Source organism: Halichoerus grypus, chromosome 4 (assembly GCF_964656455.1).
Source record: "Halichoerus grypus chromosome 4, mHalGry1.hap1.1, whole genome shotgun sequence".
In the NCBI taxonomy this organism is placed as follows: domain Eukaryota; kingdom Metazoa; phylum Chordata; class Mammalia; order Carnivora; family Phocidae; genus Halichoerus; species Halichoerus grypus.
The window spans coordinates 55649687-55666791 of NC_135715.1; the positions used below are offsets into that span (position 1 = coordinate 55649687).

At 35.4% G+C, this 17105-nt stretch overlaps 1 protein-coding gene across 9 annotated transcripts in view; it reads right to left on the reverse strand.

The window, feature by feature from the left end:
- Positions 1 to 17105, reverse strand: part of ZC3H13 (zinc finger CCCH-type containing 13) — a 93293-nt gene that overhangs the window by 15066 nt on the left and 61122 nt on the right. For 6 of the 9 annotated variants that reach the window (XM_078070347.1, XM_036071076.2, XM_036071077.2 and 3 more), the window contains 5 exons: positions 15348 to 15812; positions 8484 to 8675; positions 4370 to 4453; positions 3462 to 4023; positions 331 to 434 (listed from right to left, as the gene is read on the reverse strand). In XM_078070347.1, the coding sequence (XP_077926473.1) occupies positions 331 to 434; positions 3462 to 4023; positions 4370 to 4453; positions 8484 to 8675; positions 15348 to 15812 (1407 nt within the window). The remainder of the gene's footprint in view (positions 1 to 330; positions 435 to 3461; positions 4024 to 4369; positions 4454 to 8483; positions 8676 to 15347; positions 15813 to 17105) is intronic. The other 3 variants (XM_036071080.2, XM_036071079.2, XM_036071078.2) reach the window with 2 other exon arrangements.

Consider the following 17105-nt stretch of genomic DNA (forward strand, 5'->3'; position numbering starts at 1 on the left):
AGATGAAAGTAATCACACTTTCACCAGGTAAACAACATTGCATGTTACACAGAAAAAATAATAACCTAACCTCTCACTTTTCATTTTAAAACTTTAAAAATGGCAATAATTTTACTCAAGACATGGCTTTATTACAAAGAGTAGGAAATGACAGTGCCAGTACGATAAAGTAACTGTATTTCTAGCATATACTTTAGTCACATGAGATATTCAGAGGCAGCAGAGTAAGAAAAATTTTAAATCTTACTTCATCATTTTCTACTAATGCCAAAGAATGGTCTCATGGCTATAAAGGGACGTGGACATAGAAACAGAAAATATTCTGCTTACTTTTATCATCTCCGCTGTTGTACGCATCACTGTCAGGAGAATGTTCTCGCCGGCGCTTAGGTGACTGACGAGGGCTAGGACTCCCTTCATTTCTATAGCGTTTCCTAAGTTGGACAAATATAACTTATAAACTTCCAGGGGATGAAAAAGCAATTTCTTTACTAGTTTTTAGTATTATTTCTTTACTATGACTAGAATATAAAATTGTAAGAGAGCAATATTGTCAGAGCTATATCATACAAAAGGTATTCAGTATCTTTAATAAAATTCTTCACTTTGTTAAGACACACAATTGTGGACTTAAAAATACATGGCAATAGGTCTTGCTTCATTAAATCACCAGATTTAATTACTACAAGATGGTAACATACAACAGAGGCATTAATATATTAATGTACCCTTTACTAAAACTTAACTCATTAATTTTACATTTTTATGATAAAGAAATACTTTATGTTGGGAAGTCAAATGAGAAAATTTAGTATTTGCTTTGGAGTTAAAAAGACATGAATTTAAATTAGTTATATCATAAGCCCAGTGCCAGTCATGTTGTGGGTATACTGGAAAAATTGGTTCCTTACCTCTTCTTAGAACTAAATCACTTGCTTGGTGGCAAATTAATAAAATAATTCATATGTTCACTATATTTCTTGTTCTTTAAGTTAAACATTAAGTGACTAGTCATTTCTATCTCTGGTACTTAAATTATCCTAGTGTTTTCCTATTTTCTCATTAAATTTTGGCCACTTTTTTTTTAAATTAACATTGTTTATAAACACTATGGTCAAAAGTGGCAAAAACACTGCAGCACACCTATCTCCTTGACAGCTCATTTACACAGATGAGTAACCAGGTGGAAAAAAGGAGATTAGAATGACAACTTACAGGTCCAAGCTCATACAATTCCCTATCCAGAGCTCCTCATCATTAGGCCGTCTATCTCTCCATTCTTTGAATCTGGGCTGGCCTACTGACTCACTATGACAAGAGGATGTGGTGAAAGAACACAGTGTAAGTTTGGAAAGTCAGGACTCAAGAGGCAACGCAACTTCTGCTTTTGCCCTCTGGGTATGTTTCCATCATTATATGCAGAGTTTAGACTATTGGAGGATGAAAGGTCATGTGGAGGAGAAAAGAGATGCCCCAACCAACAGCCAGTACCAAATGCCAGATGTAAAAGTGGGGCCATTCTGGGTTATCCAAACCCAGCTGAGCTATCAGACTGACTGGAAACATGAGTGATCCCAAGTAAGATCAGCAGAATCGCTCTGCTGAGCCCAGCCAAAAGTGCTGATCTACAGAATTATGAGCAGATTAATGGTTGTTTTAAACTACTAATTTTTTGTGTGGTTTGATACAAAGCAAGAGATAACTGATATACCAGAATAAAGTGATTAATTAAAATACACAAAAAAGAACTTTAACTTCAAGGAAATAGCTACAGAAACAAAATTAAGAGTAAAATAAAGAGTATGGCAATTCAGCAAATAAAACCTTCTACATAATAGGGGTTAAAAAACGTTCTGGATAAATTCAACTACTGAGATGACAATATAACTGATAAACATATCAAGATATTAATTTCAGATAGCTAGTTATTGTTATAGAGCTGTTTGACTCCTAAGTTTCTGGGGTCCTTACAATGTTTAGATTGTCCAGCTACAAAGAACCAGAAATTTTTGCCACTGTAAGCAGAGATCAAAATCATGGAAAAATAAAGTATAGGACTGGATAATGATAAATAACAAAGATTTCAATCTTAGCTTAAGGAGGTCAGGGAAGAGAAATAATATGTACTGTGTGCCTACATGTGTTAAGCGTAGTATCTGAATTTTATGTTAATGTAAGATTTCTTTTTTTAATGTGCTTGGAAAGGGAAGCCAGTCAGTGAACTATAGAAAATCCTAGCTGCAGATGAAGGGAAGCCAAGACCTAACAGAAGAAGCCTCCACTTCTGTGTTATGTTCTTTGTCCGTAACCATAATCTACAACAGCAGTGATGAAAAAAACCTAAAGAAGGGAGCTGTATTCACTATGATTCAAATGAACTGGAGGCAGAAGCAATGGAATTGAATATATAAATTATTTCCGCAGTTTGTTTTAGCAAACTTTATAAAAAAGGCAGTTAACTCCAATGAAGTTAGCTTTATGTCCATAAAACCTCAAAACTGACCAATGAGTCCAAAATTCTCATAGCTACAGTGACTGACTTAGCTCTCTTGTCTACTCCTCAACTAATGAGAGCCCCAACATACAGAGAGGGCTGTGAAGATGATAGGCATACGCTCGGGCCATCTTAGCCATCATCTGGAGAAACCTTTTTGAGATTGGAACTCACACAGAAGAAAACAGTGTAGAGATAGACAGCATTCCCGATACTTTGTTTGGAAGTCTGAATACAGTCACATCAGAACAAATGAACACCAACCATGGACTTCCCAGATACCTGAGCAAATAAATCCTTTTTGGTTAAAAAAAAAAAAAGACAAGGGAAAAAAAGAAAAAGAGAAACTGTCCTCAGATATTTGAAATAATAACACATCTTTTGAGCCCAGTAACCTACTATAACTCCAGAGCTCAAGAGAGGACAACTCCTATCTCTCATCATCTTCTAGCCATGCAGTGGTTGCAGGGCTTCCCTCAAGTTTTAAGACACGTGAATGCTTCTGGTGCTGGGGGTAATGACTCCAGACTAATAAGTACACAAAACTTATGAAGGATTATCAGGAATAGCACAGGCAGTATCTCCTGGTGACTGGTCAACTCCATTAACTAGTTATAAGGTGGATATGATGAGATGTAAGTTTATTGGTTCTATCACCTTTAGTTGGATTCCTTAACAAGTTTATAGTAGTTGAATAAGCCAGTATGTCATCAAAAATGGCACAGTAAACAAGAATGATTAATTATATCCATAGTTACAGAAATAGAATGAGAAAGTGGTTTCCCCCCCCCCAGACAATTCAAAAGACTTTAAACACCAAATATATATAATAAAATTAAAATACAGGAAAATGTAGAGCAAAAAGAATTATCAGAGCATCAGGGGCACACTAAAAAGCATTAAATGAAACTTTCTGAACTCTTTACTGAAATATAACTTTAAAGAACTGATTCATTCTCATTCTTACTTTGACTTTCTCTCATCGTGTCCATCTCTGGGATTCCGGTCTTCTCTGGTATCTTCCCGCTTTTCTCGGCGGTCATCTCGTCCTTTGTCTTTGTCTTCCCAATCCCTCTGACGCTCTCGTTCTTTATCCCTTTCTCTCGCTCTCTCTCGTTCCCGCTCTCGCTCTCGTTCCCTCTCCCGCTCTCGCTCTCTCTCTCGCTCCCTCTCTTCTCTCTCTCGCTCCCGTTCTTTTTCCCTATCTCGCTCCCTCTCTCTCTCCCTCTCTCGATCATGGTCACGATCTCGCTCTCTTTCACGGTCCCTCTCCTTTTCTCTTTCTCTTTCTCTCTCCCGCTCCCTAGCACGCTCTCTTTCCAGCTCTCTTTCCTTCTCTCTTTCCCGATCCCGCTCACGCTCCCTCTCCCTCTCACGCTCTCTGTCTCGCTCTCGCTCCCTCTCTCTTTCTCTAGCCCTTTCATCTCTTCTATCCTCCACTCTGTCTACTCTTCGTTCCTCTCTTCTTTCATCACGCTCAAGCTCGTCATTCCTTCCCTGATGTCGAATTGGTGAGCTTGGTCTTTGATCTACAATGAAAATCAAGTTTTGTCAGTGATTAATTTGACAGATAACCTATTGGTAAGACAGTATGGCAAATCTTAAATTTTATCTGTGTATAGGGTCACACTGGCAGCAAATATAAATCAGGTACTATATTTACGTTTTAAGTTAATCATCCAAATAATCACCCCTAGATGTTTACAAATTTTTTTAAAGGTAAGTTTTATTTGCCCTCTAACTAACATGTTTTCTGCTCCCCATCAACCCCCTTCCCACCTCCCACTGATCCACCTTTGATCTTTCTCTGCATGCTCCCTACCCTACCTCCAGCCCACTGCTCCAACCCCACTTTCTGCCATCTCTACCCTTCACCTCTGATCTTCTCTGTCCCCCCAGCAGGACCTGAGAACACTGGTGGCAAAGGATAGGGGCAGCAGGAGGTGTAGAACATAGGAGCTGAAGGAAAAAAAAAATTTCCCTCGTAAGTCACACCTCTAATTTCAGGCCAAAATATATACACATCAAAGTGCAGCTATTATGTGAGGAAAATATAGAACAAAACATCTGTCAATAATTGTTGCTGCAATATCAATTTATCATAAACTAGAATATTAAGGGTACTGATGCTTAGCAATCTTGAAGTAATCAAATGTAAAGTGTTTCATATTAGTGATATATATATTTATAATAAATTAAAAGTTTTATTTAATCATATAACTCATCACTCAGATGAAGAGCTGTTTTCTTAAAAATGTTAACTTATCATCTCATCACATTTTGTATAAATATATTTTTTTAAATACATGAATCATATAAACACAGAGAAAATGAATACATGCTGCCCAAATGCCCAGCTGAGCAGGAAATTAGTCTGGGACCAAAAAATGTATTAGAAAATGGCATCAACTTTTCCACAGAGCTAGCCATTTTTGAAAGTAGTTCACTGTGGTAAGATCTAGGCTACTGTGTGATGTTTCTATTTTCGTATTATGTAATAAGGTTTATGGGTTAGTCATAAAGGTCATACTACAATATGGTCAATAGGTTTTCAAGTGGAATATCTAACATCAACTTATTAAGCAGAATAACTTTAGGATATTTCCAGGGAAGGGTTCAATCAATATAGTAATTTGAATTTCCTATCTTATCACAGATGAAAAAGGCAGGACTTAAGCATAATTACTCTTTAGAGGTTACATATCAATACAAAAGTTCATAGAATTTTAAAGCTAAAACAAAACCTTGTCCAGCCCTTTTCTTCTTAAAAACACAGAAATTAAGGTCCAGAAGTTGACTGGCCAAAGTCACAGAGATGGCAGATTTATTAGGACATCAGGACTAGAAGTCAATTCTCTTAAACCCTTTTATACTTTTGCTGAAGCCAACTTAAATTTAAAATGGTTCTATCGTCCACTTTTGATTCCCCAAATGCTACACATTTATGGTCTTAGACTGTCTTGAGTTCCTGGTTTAGGGGTCAAACTAATGTCACAATGATTACAAAACAACATGAAATTCAATACTGCAACTTGTAGTAATTCATACTTGAAATTTCTGATTATAGCAATGTCAGGGAATAAACTATTTTACTCTTTTTTTGACAGATAAAAATTCTATTTTCCCCAATGAAAAAGACAATGTCTCTTACTTCAAAGAAAATGAAGAGGATATAAGAACATCACTTTAATGTGTCTAAACTATTTTTTTTAATCTTCTCCCCAAAATATGTTCTTCAAAGATGCTCTTCTCTTCATATTATTTCCTTATCTTAATGAATGACATACCCATTCATGAAAGCTGGAAATCTCTGAGTTATCCATCAATTTCACTCTCAAAATATTTCTTTATTCCATTTCCTCTCTCCATTCCTGTGATCTGATCACCTCTTCTTAGATGTCTATGTCATCAACAGTCTAACTGGTTGTTATCCTTGTCTTCAGTCCTTCCCCAGACTTAACATAACTTTTTTCATGAAAACTCTATTTTTTCTAACTGCTTAAAAGCAGTTGCCTTGCAGGCAGTGAAAAGGCAACTGAATCAAAATTTTTAGCCTGGTTTATTAGGCTATTTAGAACCTGGCCTATAGTCCCTCATCAGTCGTTTTTCCCAGTTTCTTTCCTTCCCTACCAATTATGGGATACCTCTACTCCCAACACCTTAATTCATTACTACTGTACAGCATTTGTTTCTTTTAGTCCTGCGTGTCTGCACATGCTATACCCTCTCCCTACCAAAGTGTTTCTTCCACTGTTCCTCCTAGCAAACTCTTTAGGGAAGCTTTCCTGATCTCAGAACTATCTGCTCCTCTGTCATCTCACAGAACTTCATACAGTAGTAGCTAGCATTCATCAAACTCCCAACTGTCTCTGTGTACCTAATCAGCCTGTGAAGAACTAAAGGGAAGACTGAAATTCCTGAGCACAGAACAAGGTGCCTGGGCACATCTCTACCCTCAACCTCTATCAATCTTCCTACTGCTTATCGTACTCTGATCACATTGGTTTTCTTCCAAACTCTAGGACATATTAAGGTATTTCCTATCTCAGGGAACTGGCACATATTCTTCCCTCTGTATGGAATGTTTTTACCCTCAATCTTTGTAATGTTAGCTTCTTCTCTTGCATTTATGCTTCTGCATAAATGTCATCTCCTCAAATTTTACATACAGTCTATCTAATTAGGTCCCTCTCTTATCCTTTATTTCTATCTGGGAACATTCTTTGTGTCCTTGACTGCACTCAATAGTCATTTCTCTTTCTGGGTGTAAGGGGAGGTATCTTCCCTCCCATTAAGTTCTATAAGCACAAGAACTATGGTACTTCAAGAACCTAGCAAAGTGCATGAGGACTCAATAAACACTGTGGAATATATCAGCAACCTCAAATATATAGTTCTATTTCAATCATACAACTGATACTTATTGAAGTAGTTATAGTAAAGTAAAAGAGAAAGAGGACAGAACTTGCAATCAGAAGATCTGAGTCTGAATTCCAGCTCTGGAACTTACTTCTCTGTAATAGTGGAAAAATCAACTATCCTTCTCCTAGCCCAAATCTCCTAAGTTATGAAATGTGAATTCTCTTGTCATACCTACATTCACAGGGATATTATAAAGATAAAAGGATTTTAAAGGATATTTTATATATATTCCCAGACTTAATACCTTTTACAATAGTAAGTCTGGGAATATATAAAAAGCAACTATCAAAGTTCCCGGAAACTTAACACATGTATGGTTGAGAACTAAATATAAGATTGAAACCAAATGTTACTAGTGAATTTCAGGAATAAGATGAAAAAACCTGAGCTAGGATATCCAACTAGGAAAAAAAAAAAAAGAGAGAAAGAAGAGATATTAAAAAAGCATAGCATTACAAGGACATAGTGTTAGATTAAAGAGAGGTGAATCAGCGTTAGGGAAGATATAATTTCAGATATCAACACACAACATATAAACTCCAGCCTCATCTGTAACTAAGGAAATCACACATATCTTTTAACCCAAATGCATTAGGCTTACTCTAACAAACTCAACTCAACCAAGTCTGATCTCATCTATACTCCCAAAGTACATGGTTTCTTAGTGACTTCCTTCTTTCATTACTGTCCGTATCAATATACACTATTACCTTTGTGATTCAGCCCACTATAAAACATCATTATTCAATTTCCTACTCAATCAAGTTTTGTAGTATATTAATCTCAGCATTATAGCAAACCTTACTTTAGTAACCAGCCAAAGTTAGTAAGACCTTCATAAAATCTTAAAGAGTTTAAAGGCCCTAATACATATAGACAATAAAAGCTTGTTAGAGAAAGTACTTATAAACCCTTCTTAAATGACTTTGAGTAATCTTGCTTCAAAACTGATTTAAGAGGGTAGATCTAATAGAGTAGAATCTAATACAGTAACCAAAAATGTTTAGCTTAAGATATACAGGAATATAAAATTAGCTAAAGCAAGTATTGCAAATTCTCAAGAAGGAACATGCATAAAATATTCCCTCAAACCACCCCCAACCCTACCATCATCAATTTTTTTCCTTTGTTCTTCTGACAGCCCTTACAAGACTCTGTTTATTATCACAGCTAGTGACTGAGTGTCCAGGATACTCAGGTGAGAAAGTATCTCCGGAAGCAGAAATGCCTAGAATGGGCATATCTACATTCTTTAAAGGGTTGTAAGCTATCTGGTTAAAGTGAGAGACATAAAGTAGGGCACCTAGGTTCTTGTGGTATGCAAGTACTTATTACACCTCAGGACCTACTCTGTTGCCAAACAGGTACTCTGGTAGCCAGCTATTTACATACTCTCTCTTATACTAAGTAAACAAGGAAGATTACATGAGTAAATATAATAGTTTCAAATGTGTCAACAAGCAAAAGTCTTAAAAGATGTATTAAAAAGTAAATTGATAATGGTTTTTAAAAGACAATTCTCCCAATCACTGTTGGTCATTATTGAATAATATGCGATTTGACAAACCTCTCTCTCTGTTGTCACGACGGTCTCTCTCTCCATGTCTTCTCTCAAAGGAAGAATCCCTTGCTTGGTCTCTGTTGTCTCTTTCAGGATATCTGTCTCTTTCAGGATAGCTACTTCGAGTTTCCCAGCTGTCATGATAGTTGCTACTACTACTGTGACTATCAATTTGAGAACCTCTTGTGCCTCGACTTCCTAAACAAAGGATATTCACACAAATGTTTAAACACATACACTTTATTAAACAAGTTTCATCAGTCACAATCTTTCTTCCCAAAAAACATACAGGTAAAGAAGGTGTGTTAGTGTTTCAAAGTATGGTAATCATTACTGAAAAGAATATTAAATGTTGAATCAAAACACCCAAGTTGTCTAACGATGGGCTTAGGTAAGCCAAGTCCCAGTTTTTTCTATCGATAAAAGAAGTCTTAATGGAATCATAAAGCAAGAAGGTTCATTTTGGTTAATCCAAAACCCAACAAAACAAAAAATAAAAACTATCTGTTCATATTTAATTCACAGAAATATGAAAATAAAAAAGTTGATACATATTACTGCTTTGATTACAATTTATAGCAAAAACATTCCAATACAGAACCAAAGTATTTTGTTGACATTAAGTGGTGCCTGAAAATCTTCATTTAAAAATGTGGGAAATGAATGTTCATAGTATAAAAGCCAAAACCTGGGAAGTACCCAAATGTCTTTCAATGGTGAATGGTTAAACTGTGGTATCCCCAGACCATGGAATACTACAAGGAACAAACTATTAATACATGTAACAACTTGCATGAACCTCAAGGAAATTATGCTGAGTGAAAAAGCGAATCTCAAAAGGATATATATAGCATGATTCCATTATGTAACATTTGTGAAATAACAATTATAAGATGGAGGACATATTAGTGGTTGCCAGGGGTTAGGGACAAAAGAGGGGATTTGAGTGTGGCTATAAAGGGGTAATACAGGGAGTCCTGTGATACACAACTGAATATCTTGAATGTGGTAATGGTAATGCAAAGCTACACAGCCACTATAGGAAAACAGTACAGAGGTTCCTCAAAAAAATGAAAAAATAGACCCATGTATGATCCAGTAATCCCACTTCTGGGTATATATCCAAAGGAATTGAAATCAGGCTCTGGAAGAGATACCTCACGTTCACTGCAGCATTATTTACAATAGCCATGACACGGAAGCAACCTAAATACCCTCTGAGAGACAAATGGATAAAGAAAATGTGGTATATACATATAATGGAATATTATTCACCCTTAAAAAAAAAAAAGGAAATCCTGCCATTTGAGACAACATAGATGAAACTGGAGGACATTATGCTGAGTGAGATAAGTCATACACAGAAAGACAAACAGTACATGATACCACTTATATGTGGAATCTAAAATAGCCAAACTCTTAGAAATAGAGAGTAGAATGGTTAACTGCCAAGGGCTGGAGGTAGAAGGAAACAGAGGTATTAGTCAAAGGGTACAAAGTTTTCGCTGTATAAGATGAAAAAGACTTAGAGCTCTACAGTACAGCACAGTGCCTACAGTTAATACTGAATTGGAAAGTCAAAAATTTTGCTAAGAGGGTAGATGTTATGTTAAGCGTTCTCATCACACACATATAAAATAGTAAAGAGAGAGCAAGAGGAAACTTTTGCAGGCGATGGATATGTTAATGGCACAGATAGTAGTGATGGATTCATGAGCATATACTTATCTCCAAGCTCATCATGTTAAATACATTAAATGTACAGAAGCTGTATGTGCAGCTTTTGGTATGTCAATCATATCTCAATAAAGTGGTTTAAAAAAATGCAGAGCTACACACACACACTCACATACACACACATTACACATAATAGGCTTTGAGCCTTCAAAGAATTAGAGTACAATTCTAAATACTGTTGCAATGTATTTTAATAGTCAAAATATCAGTATAATTAAAGACCACAAGGAAGAAATTTAAAACATTTTTTAGAAACTAGAAATGAGCTACATATAACATCTAGGAATGAATAAGTTAAGTAACAGCTTAGATGCTGCTAAGAGATAATTAGTTAAAAAAAAAAAAAAGGTATGTCTGAGGATATGACCCAGGAAACAAAAGATAGAGAGATGAAAAATCCGAAAGTTAAGAATCAAAGAAGATACAATAAGAAGATTCAACATATGTCTAACATATGTCTAACCTATGCTGTTTAGAGTCACATTTAAAACAAAAAGATACAGCAAGGCTAAAAGGATGAAAAAAGATACTTATCAAATATTAACCAAAAGAAATGTTAGTAAAATAGCCTTCAAGACAAAAAGCACTATTAGGGATAAAGAGGGTCATTCTGCAATGATAAAAGAAATAATGTGCCTTATGTACACCTAACAGCAAAGTCTTAAAACAGTCAAAGCGAAAATTGATCAAATTACATGAAATCGACAAATTCACAATGACAGTGGAAGATTTAACTCATTTCTCTGCAATGTTAGAAAAAGCAGACTAAAAATAATTATAGATTTGAAACCATAGTTAACAAGCTTGATCTGAGACACACTTTGCATCCAACAATTAAAAGCACACACAGAACATTATATAAATTTCTGAGCCACAGCTAAGTCTTAACAAATACAAAATGCCAAAGAGTCGACTTTAAAATCTTCTCTGACAACAATTAAAATTAAGGAAGGGGATTTATTTTAAAAAGTTATGATTGGAAATTTAAAATCCTATTTCTACCTAATTCATGAGTCAAGGAAGAAATCATATTAAAACTTACGAAGTGTTTAGAATGGTTACTAATACAATTACCACACATTTCACAACAAAGTAAAACCTAAGAGTAGAATTAATAGAACAAAAGAGATACAAAAGAATATAAACCAAAGATTAGTTGTTTGAAAAGACTCAAAACAGACAAATCTCTGGCAAGACTGAGCAAGAAAAATAAGGGAATATAATTACAGATATAAAAGAGATTTAAAAAAACAAATTTTGGGACATCTTTGTATCAAAAATTTGAAAACAAATTTCCTGGAAAAATATAACTTATTACACTGCTTTAAGAAAAAAACCAAACTACAACTATTACAATAATCTAAATCTAGAACTCTTAAGAGAAACTCAATTGGTAGTAAAAACCATAACCATCAGAAAAATAGGAAACAATGTTTAACAGACAAATGCTGTTAAATTGTCAAAGAACAGATAACTAATCATATATAAATTGTTCCAGAGAAAAAAAGAAGCAACACTACCTAACACATTTCCTATGTCTAGTATAACTTTGATCCCCAAACCAAACAAGAAAAACACAAAAAATGAACTATGCAGTGGCATGCTAGAACCGGTTCACACTGGCTTGAAAGAGCCAATTGTGTACATCTCTTCCATGTCAGTAGCTCAAAATCTGCTACGGCAAGAGTATTTATACCATGGAAATTGGCAAAAGCTAAAAGTCAGGACTTTTTCTGAAGGGTTTGTTGTTAAATATTTACCATCATTCCACTAATTATATGTAATCTCAATTGAAAACACAGATGTTTAATTCAACATCAAATTTTAACCTAATCTAGAACTTCAAAAAAATGAAGAAATTCCATTTATCTTTGAAATGCCAGGATAGTTCTAAATTTTAAAGAAATATATAAGTAAAAGGTTAAAGAGACCAACTATGACCTTCTCAAGATACAGAAAAAATGGTCATGATAGAAGTTAGCTAAGTTGGGGAAATTAGGGGACATCTGTAACAATAAAAAACATCTGCTAAAAATCTACAAACAACATGCTTAATGGTAAAATGCCAACAGTAACACTTTAAAATCTGAAACGGAGCAAAGAAGCCCATTATACTACTTATATTCAACACTATATTGAAAGATGATCAGCAGGTTATCGATAGTAAATAAATAATAATCAGAAAAGAAGAGCCAAATCTGTTCCCAGACATAAATGTTTGAGATAATCTAATTAGATCTCCTACAAAAACAGAGAAACACAACAATGTAAGATTAATATACAAATATCAATTATCATTTCCATACACCAACAATAAGTGGTAGAAAATAAAATACTTTAAAAAGATATTATTTAGTGACACACAGTTATTCACAGAAGCACTGTTCAAAAACAAAGACTGGAATACCTACACATCTACCAATATACGATTTATAGTAGTCTCCCCATCCGTGGCTTCACTTTCTGTGATTTCAGTTACCCACGGTCAACTGGGGTTCAGAAGCAGATGATCGTCCTTCTGACATATCATCAGAAGGTCAACGGTAGCCTAATGTTACGTCGCAATGCCTACATCATGCACTTTGCTTCATCTCATTACGTAGGCATTTTATCATCTCACTTCATCATAAGAAGGATGAGTACAGCACAATAAGATATTTTGAGAAAGACCACATTCACATAATTTTCATTGTGGTATATTGTTATCATTGTTTTATTTTATTATTAGTTACTGTTAATTTCTTACTATAATTTATAAATTAAACTTTATCATAGTTGTGTATGTACAGGAAAAGACCCAGTATATAGAGAGTTCAGTATTATCTGAGGCTTTAGGCATCCACCCAACATCCTGGAACACATCCCCTGCAGATAAGGAAGAACTACGGTATTAACTTTAAACTGTTTGTTCTAGCTCTGTGCAAAAAGGTGTTGGTATTTTGATAGGGACTGCAAAACAAATAATCCAACTATAAAATGGGCAGAAGACATGAACAGACATTTCTCCAAAGAAGACATACAGATGGCCAACAGACACATGAAAAGATGCTCAACATCACTCATCATCAGGGAAATACAAAATCAAAACTACAATGAGTTATCACTTCACACCTGTCAGAATGGCTACAATCACAAGAAACAATAGGTGTTGGTGAGGATGTGGAGAAAGGGGTACCCTCTTGCACTGTTGTGGTGGGAATGCAAACTGGTGTAGCCACTCCAGAGAACAGTACGGAGGTTCCTCAAAAAATTAAAAATAGAACTACCCTACAATCCAGTAATTGCACTACTAGGTATTTACCCAAAGAATACAAAAATACTAATTTGAAGGGATACATGCATCCTGATATTTGTAGCAGCACTATCTACAATAGCCAAATTATGTCAATAGCCCAAGTTTCCAATGACTGATGAATGGGTAAAGAAAATGTGGTATATATATACACAATGGAATATTAGCCATAAAAAAGAATGAAATCTTGCCATTTGCAACGACATGGATAGAGCTAAGAGTATTATGCTAAGCAAAATAAGTCAGTCAGAGAAAGACAATGTAGATTTCCACTCTTATGTGGAATTTAAGAAACAAAACAAACGAGTAAAGTTAAAAAAAGAAAGAGAGAGAGAGAGAGAGAAAAGGCAAAGCAAGAAACAGACTCTTACCTACAGAAAACAAACTGAAGGTCACCAGAGGGAAGGTGGATGGGGAATGGGTTAAGTAGATGTTGGGGATTAAAGAGGGCACTTGTGATGAGCAATGGGTATTGTATGGACATGCTGAATCACTATATTGTACAACTGAAACTAAGATTACACTGTATGTTAACTGGAATTTAGTAAAAACTTAAAACTTTTTAGTAATTCCTACAACGGATAATGTGCACCATTAAGAAGAGGACAGCTGTTTATCAAGTTGACTGATATGTAATGATCTCTAAGGTCTTTTTTCAGTGAAAGCAGCAAGGTGTAGAGTAATATACAGTTTAAAAAAAAATTACGTTTGTAAAACCAGATGGGGATATCAGTAGACATACAAATCTGCTTGTGTAGAATATTTCTGGGAAGGATACAGAAAAAATTGGCAAAAAAATGAATGAGGTCAGGGACAGAGTCAAGGCTTTTCACAATATATTCTTTTGTACTTTTGAAATTTTGAACCATGTAAATGCATTATTAAAAAGGGAGAAAAAAATTTTTTAAGTACCACTGACGAGCACCAAAAATGTTGCATACCCAGGAATAAAATATGTATAAGACCTTAACAGAAAAAGTTATAAATCCATAAATTGAATGCATTTGAAATAAAAATCCAAGTTTTTCATGAAATTAAAAAAAAAAAAAACTCATTTAAGAAATGTATATGAAAAAGCAAAGGGCCAAGAAAAGCCAAGACAACTGTGAAAGAGAAGGTAAGGGGCCTTCAGCTTAATATGAAGCTATAATATTGACAAAGACATACCAAAAGACCAATAGAAATAATGTATGTTCAGAAATCTGCAGCAGTATTTTAGGGGAGGGGAGAAAAGAGGAGAGAGGAACAGAGGTCAAAACTAATTCAGTCCAAGCAGTTTGGAGACAAAGACATTTAGGTAGGTAGTTACTGGGTGTTGGTAAATGCTTTTTAGGGGAAGAAGAAAAATGGTTCAAGATTCTGATGTGCAATCATCTGAAGTGGTTTGAAGCAAGCACAAGTATACTAAGGAATACACAGTCATTTCTGATACCACCAATTTTGAAAGCCCACCATTTTAATTCTACTTTAATAATCATTCTATCATATATGTACCTGTTCAGTAGAAATTATTTCCTTTGACTCCACTTTTTTGCCTGACAGGAATTTTCTTAGTGTTCCACACTAATCAAGAGGGTAGGCATGACTGGATATAATTTACCAGGGGATCTTAATCAGGACCCATTTATCTTTGTTACTTTAGCAAATTCCTAAATCCTAGGAATTTAACAATTCCTATTTGGAATTTATAGGGAAGGCCAAAATTCAATTAATTGAAAATTACTTTGATAAAATGATAATGAATGTAAAAAAGAATATATTTAGAAAAGAAACCTTAAAAGATTTAATAATTTCTATATAAGCATACAAGATACAGTTCACTGACAAGTCAAAAACCTTACCCTTTTCAGGTAATTCTGGACCTCTCCCCCTACTTCTGCCCATCCGGTCATTCCTAATTTCACTTCGAGACTCATTTCTGGCATCATTCCTTATTTCAGTACGAGAACTTTCTTCTCTCAAATGGTTTCTGCCATAACTTCGGGATTCTTCTTGATAGGTATCCTCCTTTCGATGAGAATCTCGACTTTCACGGTCCCTGTAGTCATGGGTATCACGAGCAGATCGAGAATCTCTGGGATCACGGCTCTCTTTGTTATCTCTGCTATAATCTCTCATCTCCCTGGAGTCCCGAATGTCTCTGGAGTCCCTTAGTTCCCGTCGGTCTCTAGTATCTCTGGTATCTCTTCGATCCCGACCATCTCGAGGTTCTCGGTCATCTCTGTGGTCTCTAGAAGAGCTCTGATCTTGTTCATACTCTCGTTCTTCTCTTGTGTCCTTTTCTCTATCCCTTTTGCTTCTGGTCTCTGTAATGCAAGTTTAGAAATCAACTAGAACTCCTTTCACAAAATTTTGAAGAACTAGACAATACATGTAAATATAGAGCTTAAAAATTTTTTTAAAAATGGTAATTCACGTTCTTTGCAGAAAATAAAAAAAGAAAACATGGGCAAATAAGAAAATTAAAACCATACATAAGCTACAATTCCAAAGGTAATTTTATTAACACTTGGATAACTATGTTCTTGATTAGATAAACTGTGATTAGGATCTTCCCATGCCCCAACTTACCCATACTTATCTTAAACAACTGAAACAAATAAATTGATCTCATATCACTGATGGCTTATTTTTTAGAAACTACTTGTAGATCCAGAGGTACACAATGACTTTAGCCATCTCTACCAAGTATTAGGCCAAACTAGACCACCCATGACCACCTCAAATGTACTTAAAGCACTTACGAGTGGCCTATAGTTAGTAAGCTGGCTGGCAAAGAGATATTGTTATTCACCCTCTCTTTTCTTGAACTGTTTACTGGAATCACTCCTGTCTCTGAAGTTTTCTCTCCTTAAAGCATTTTCTCACACTTCATAGAAAAATAAGAACTTCAGTTTTTAAAAAGCTGAATGAGGGCGCCTGAGTGGCTCAGTTGGTTAAGCGACTGCCTTCGGCTCAGGTCATGATCCTGGAGTCCCTGGATCGAGTCCCACATCGGGCTCCCTGCTCGGCAGGGAGTCTGCTTCTCCCTCTGACCCTCCCCGCTCTCATGTGCTCTCTCTCATTCTCTCTCTCAAATAAATAAATAAAATCTTTAAAAAAAAAAAAAAAAAAAATTAAAAAGCTGAATGAAACTCACTGATTATTTAATTCAACCTTGTCACTGTCTAAATGAAGAAATAAGGGGCCAAGAGCCTAAATGGCTTAGATAACTGTGTACCTAATGGAATTTGCAAAGAATAGAAATTATTCTTTAGATATGCCTAGAACAGGCATAAATTGATTACAGCATTGAAGTCAAAGGACTAACAAGAGAACCTCGGAAAACAAACACTGCCTTGTTTTTAAATCAGATTCCTTTATGTGTTGCTCTGACCCCCTGGAACTGCCTCAATATCTGAGGCTATTTTGGCAATTATAGCAGCCATAGGCCTATTGTAAATTTACCTTCTTTTCTCTTTGTCCCAGGTGGCTAGGTCTACAGACTTTCTCAAGCACCCAAACACCTAGTATCCACAAGACCCCCTAGATTTTCACATTAATAACGCATCTCTCCTGTCAATTACATTGTCCATATGCTTATATCCACAAATGCCCTT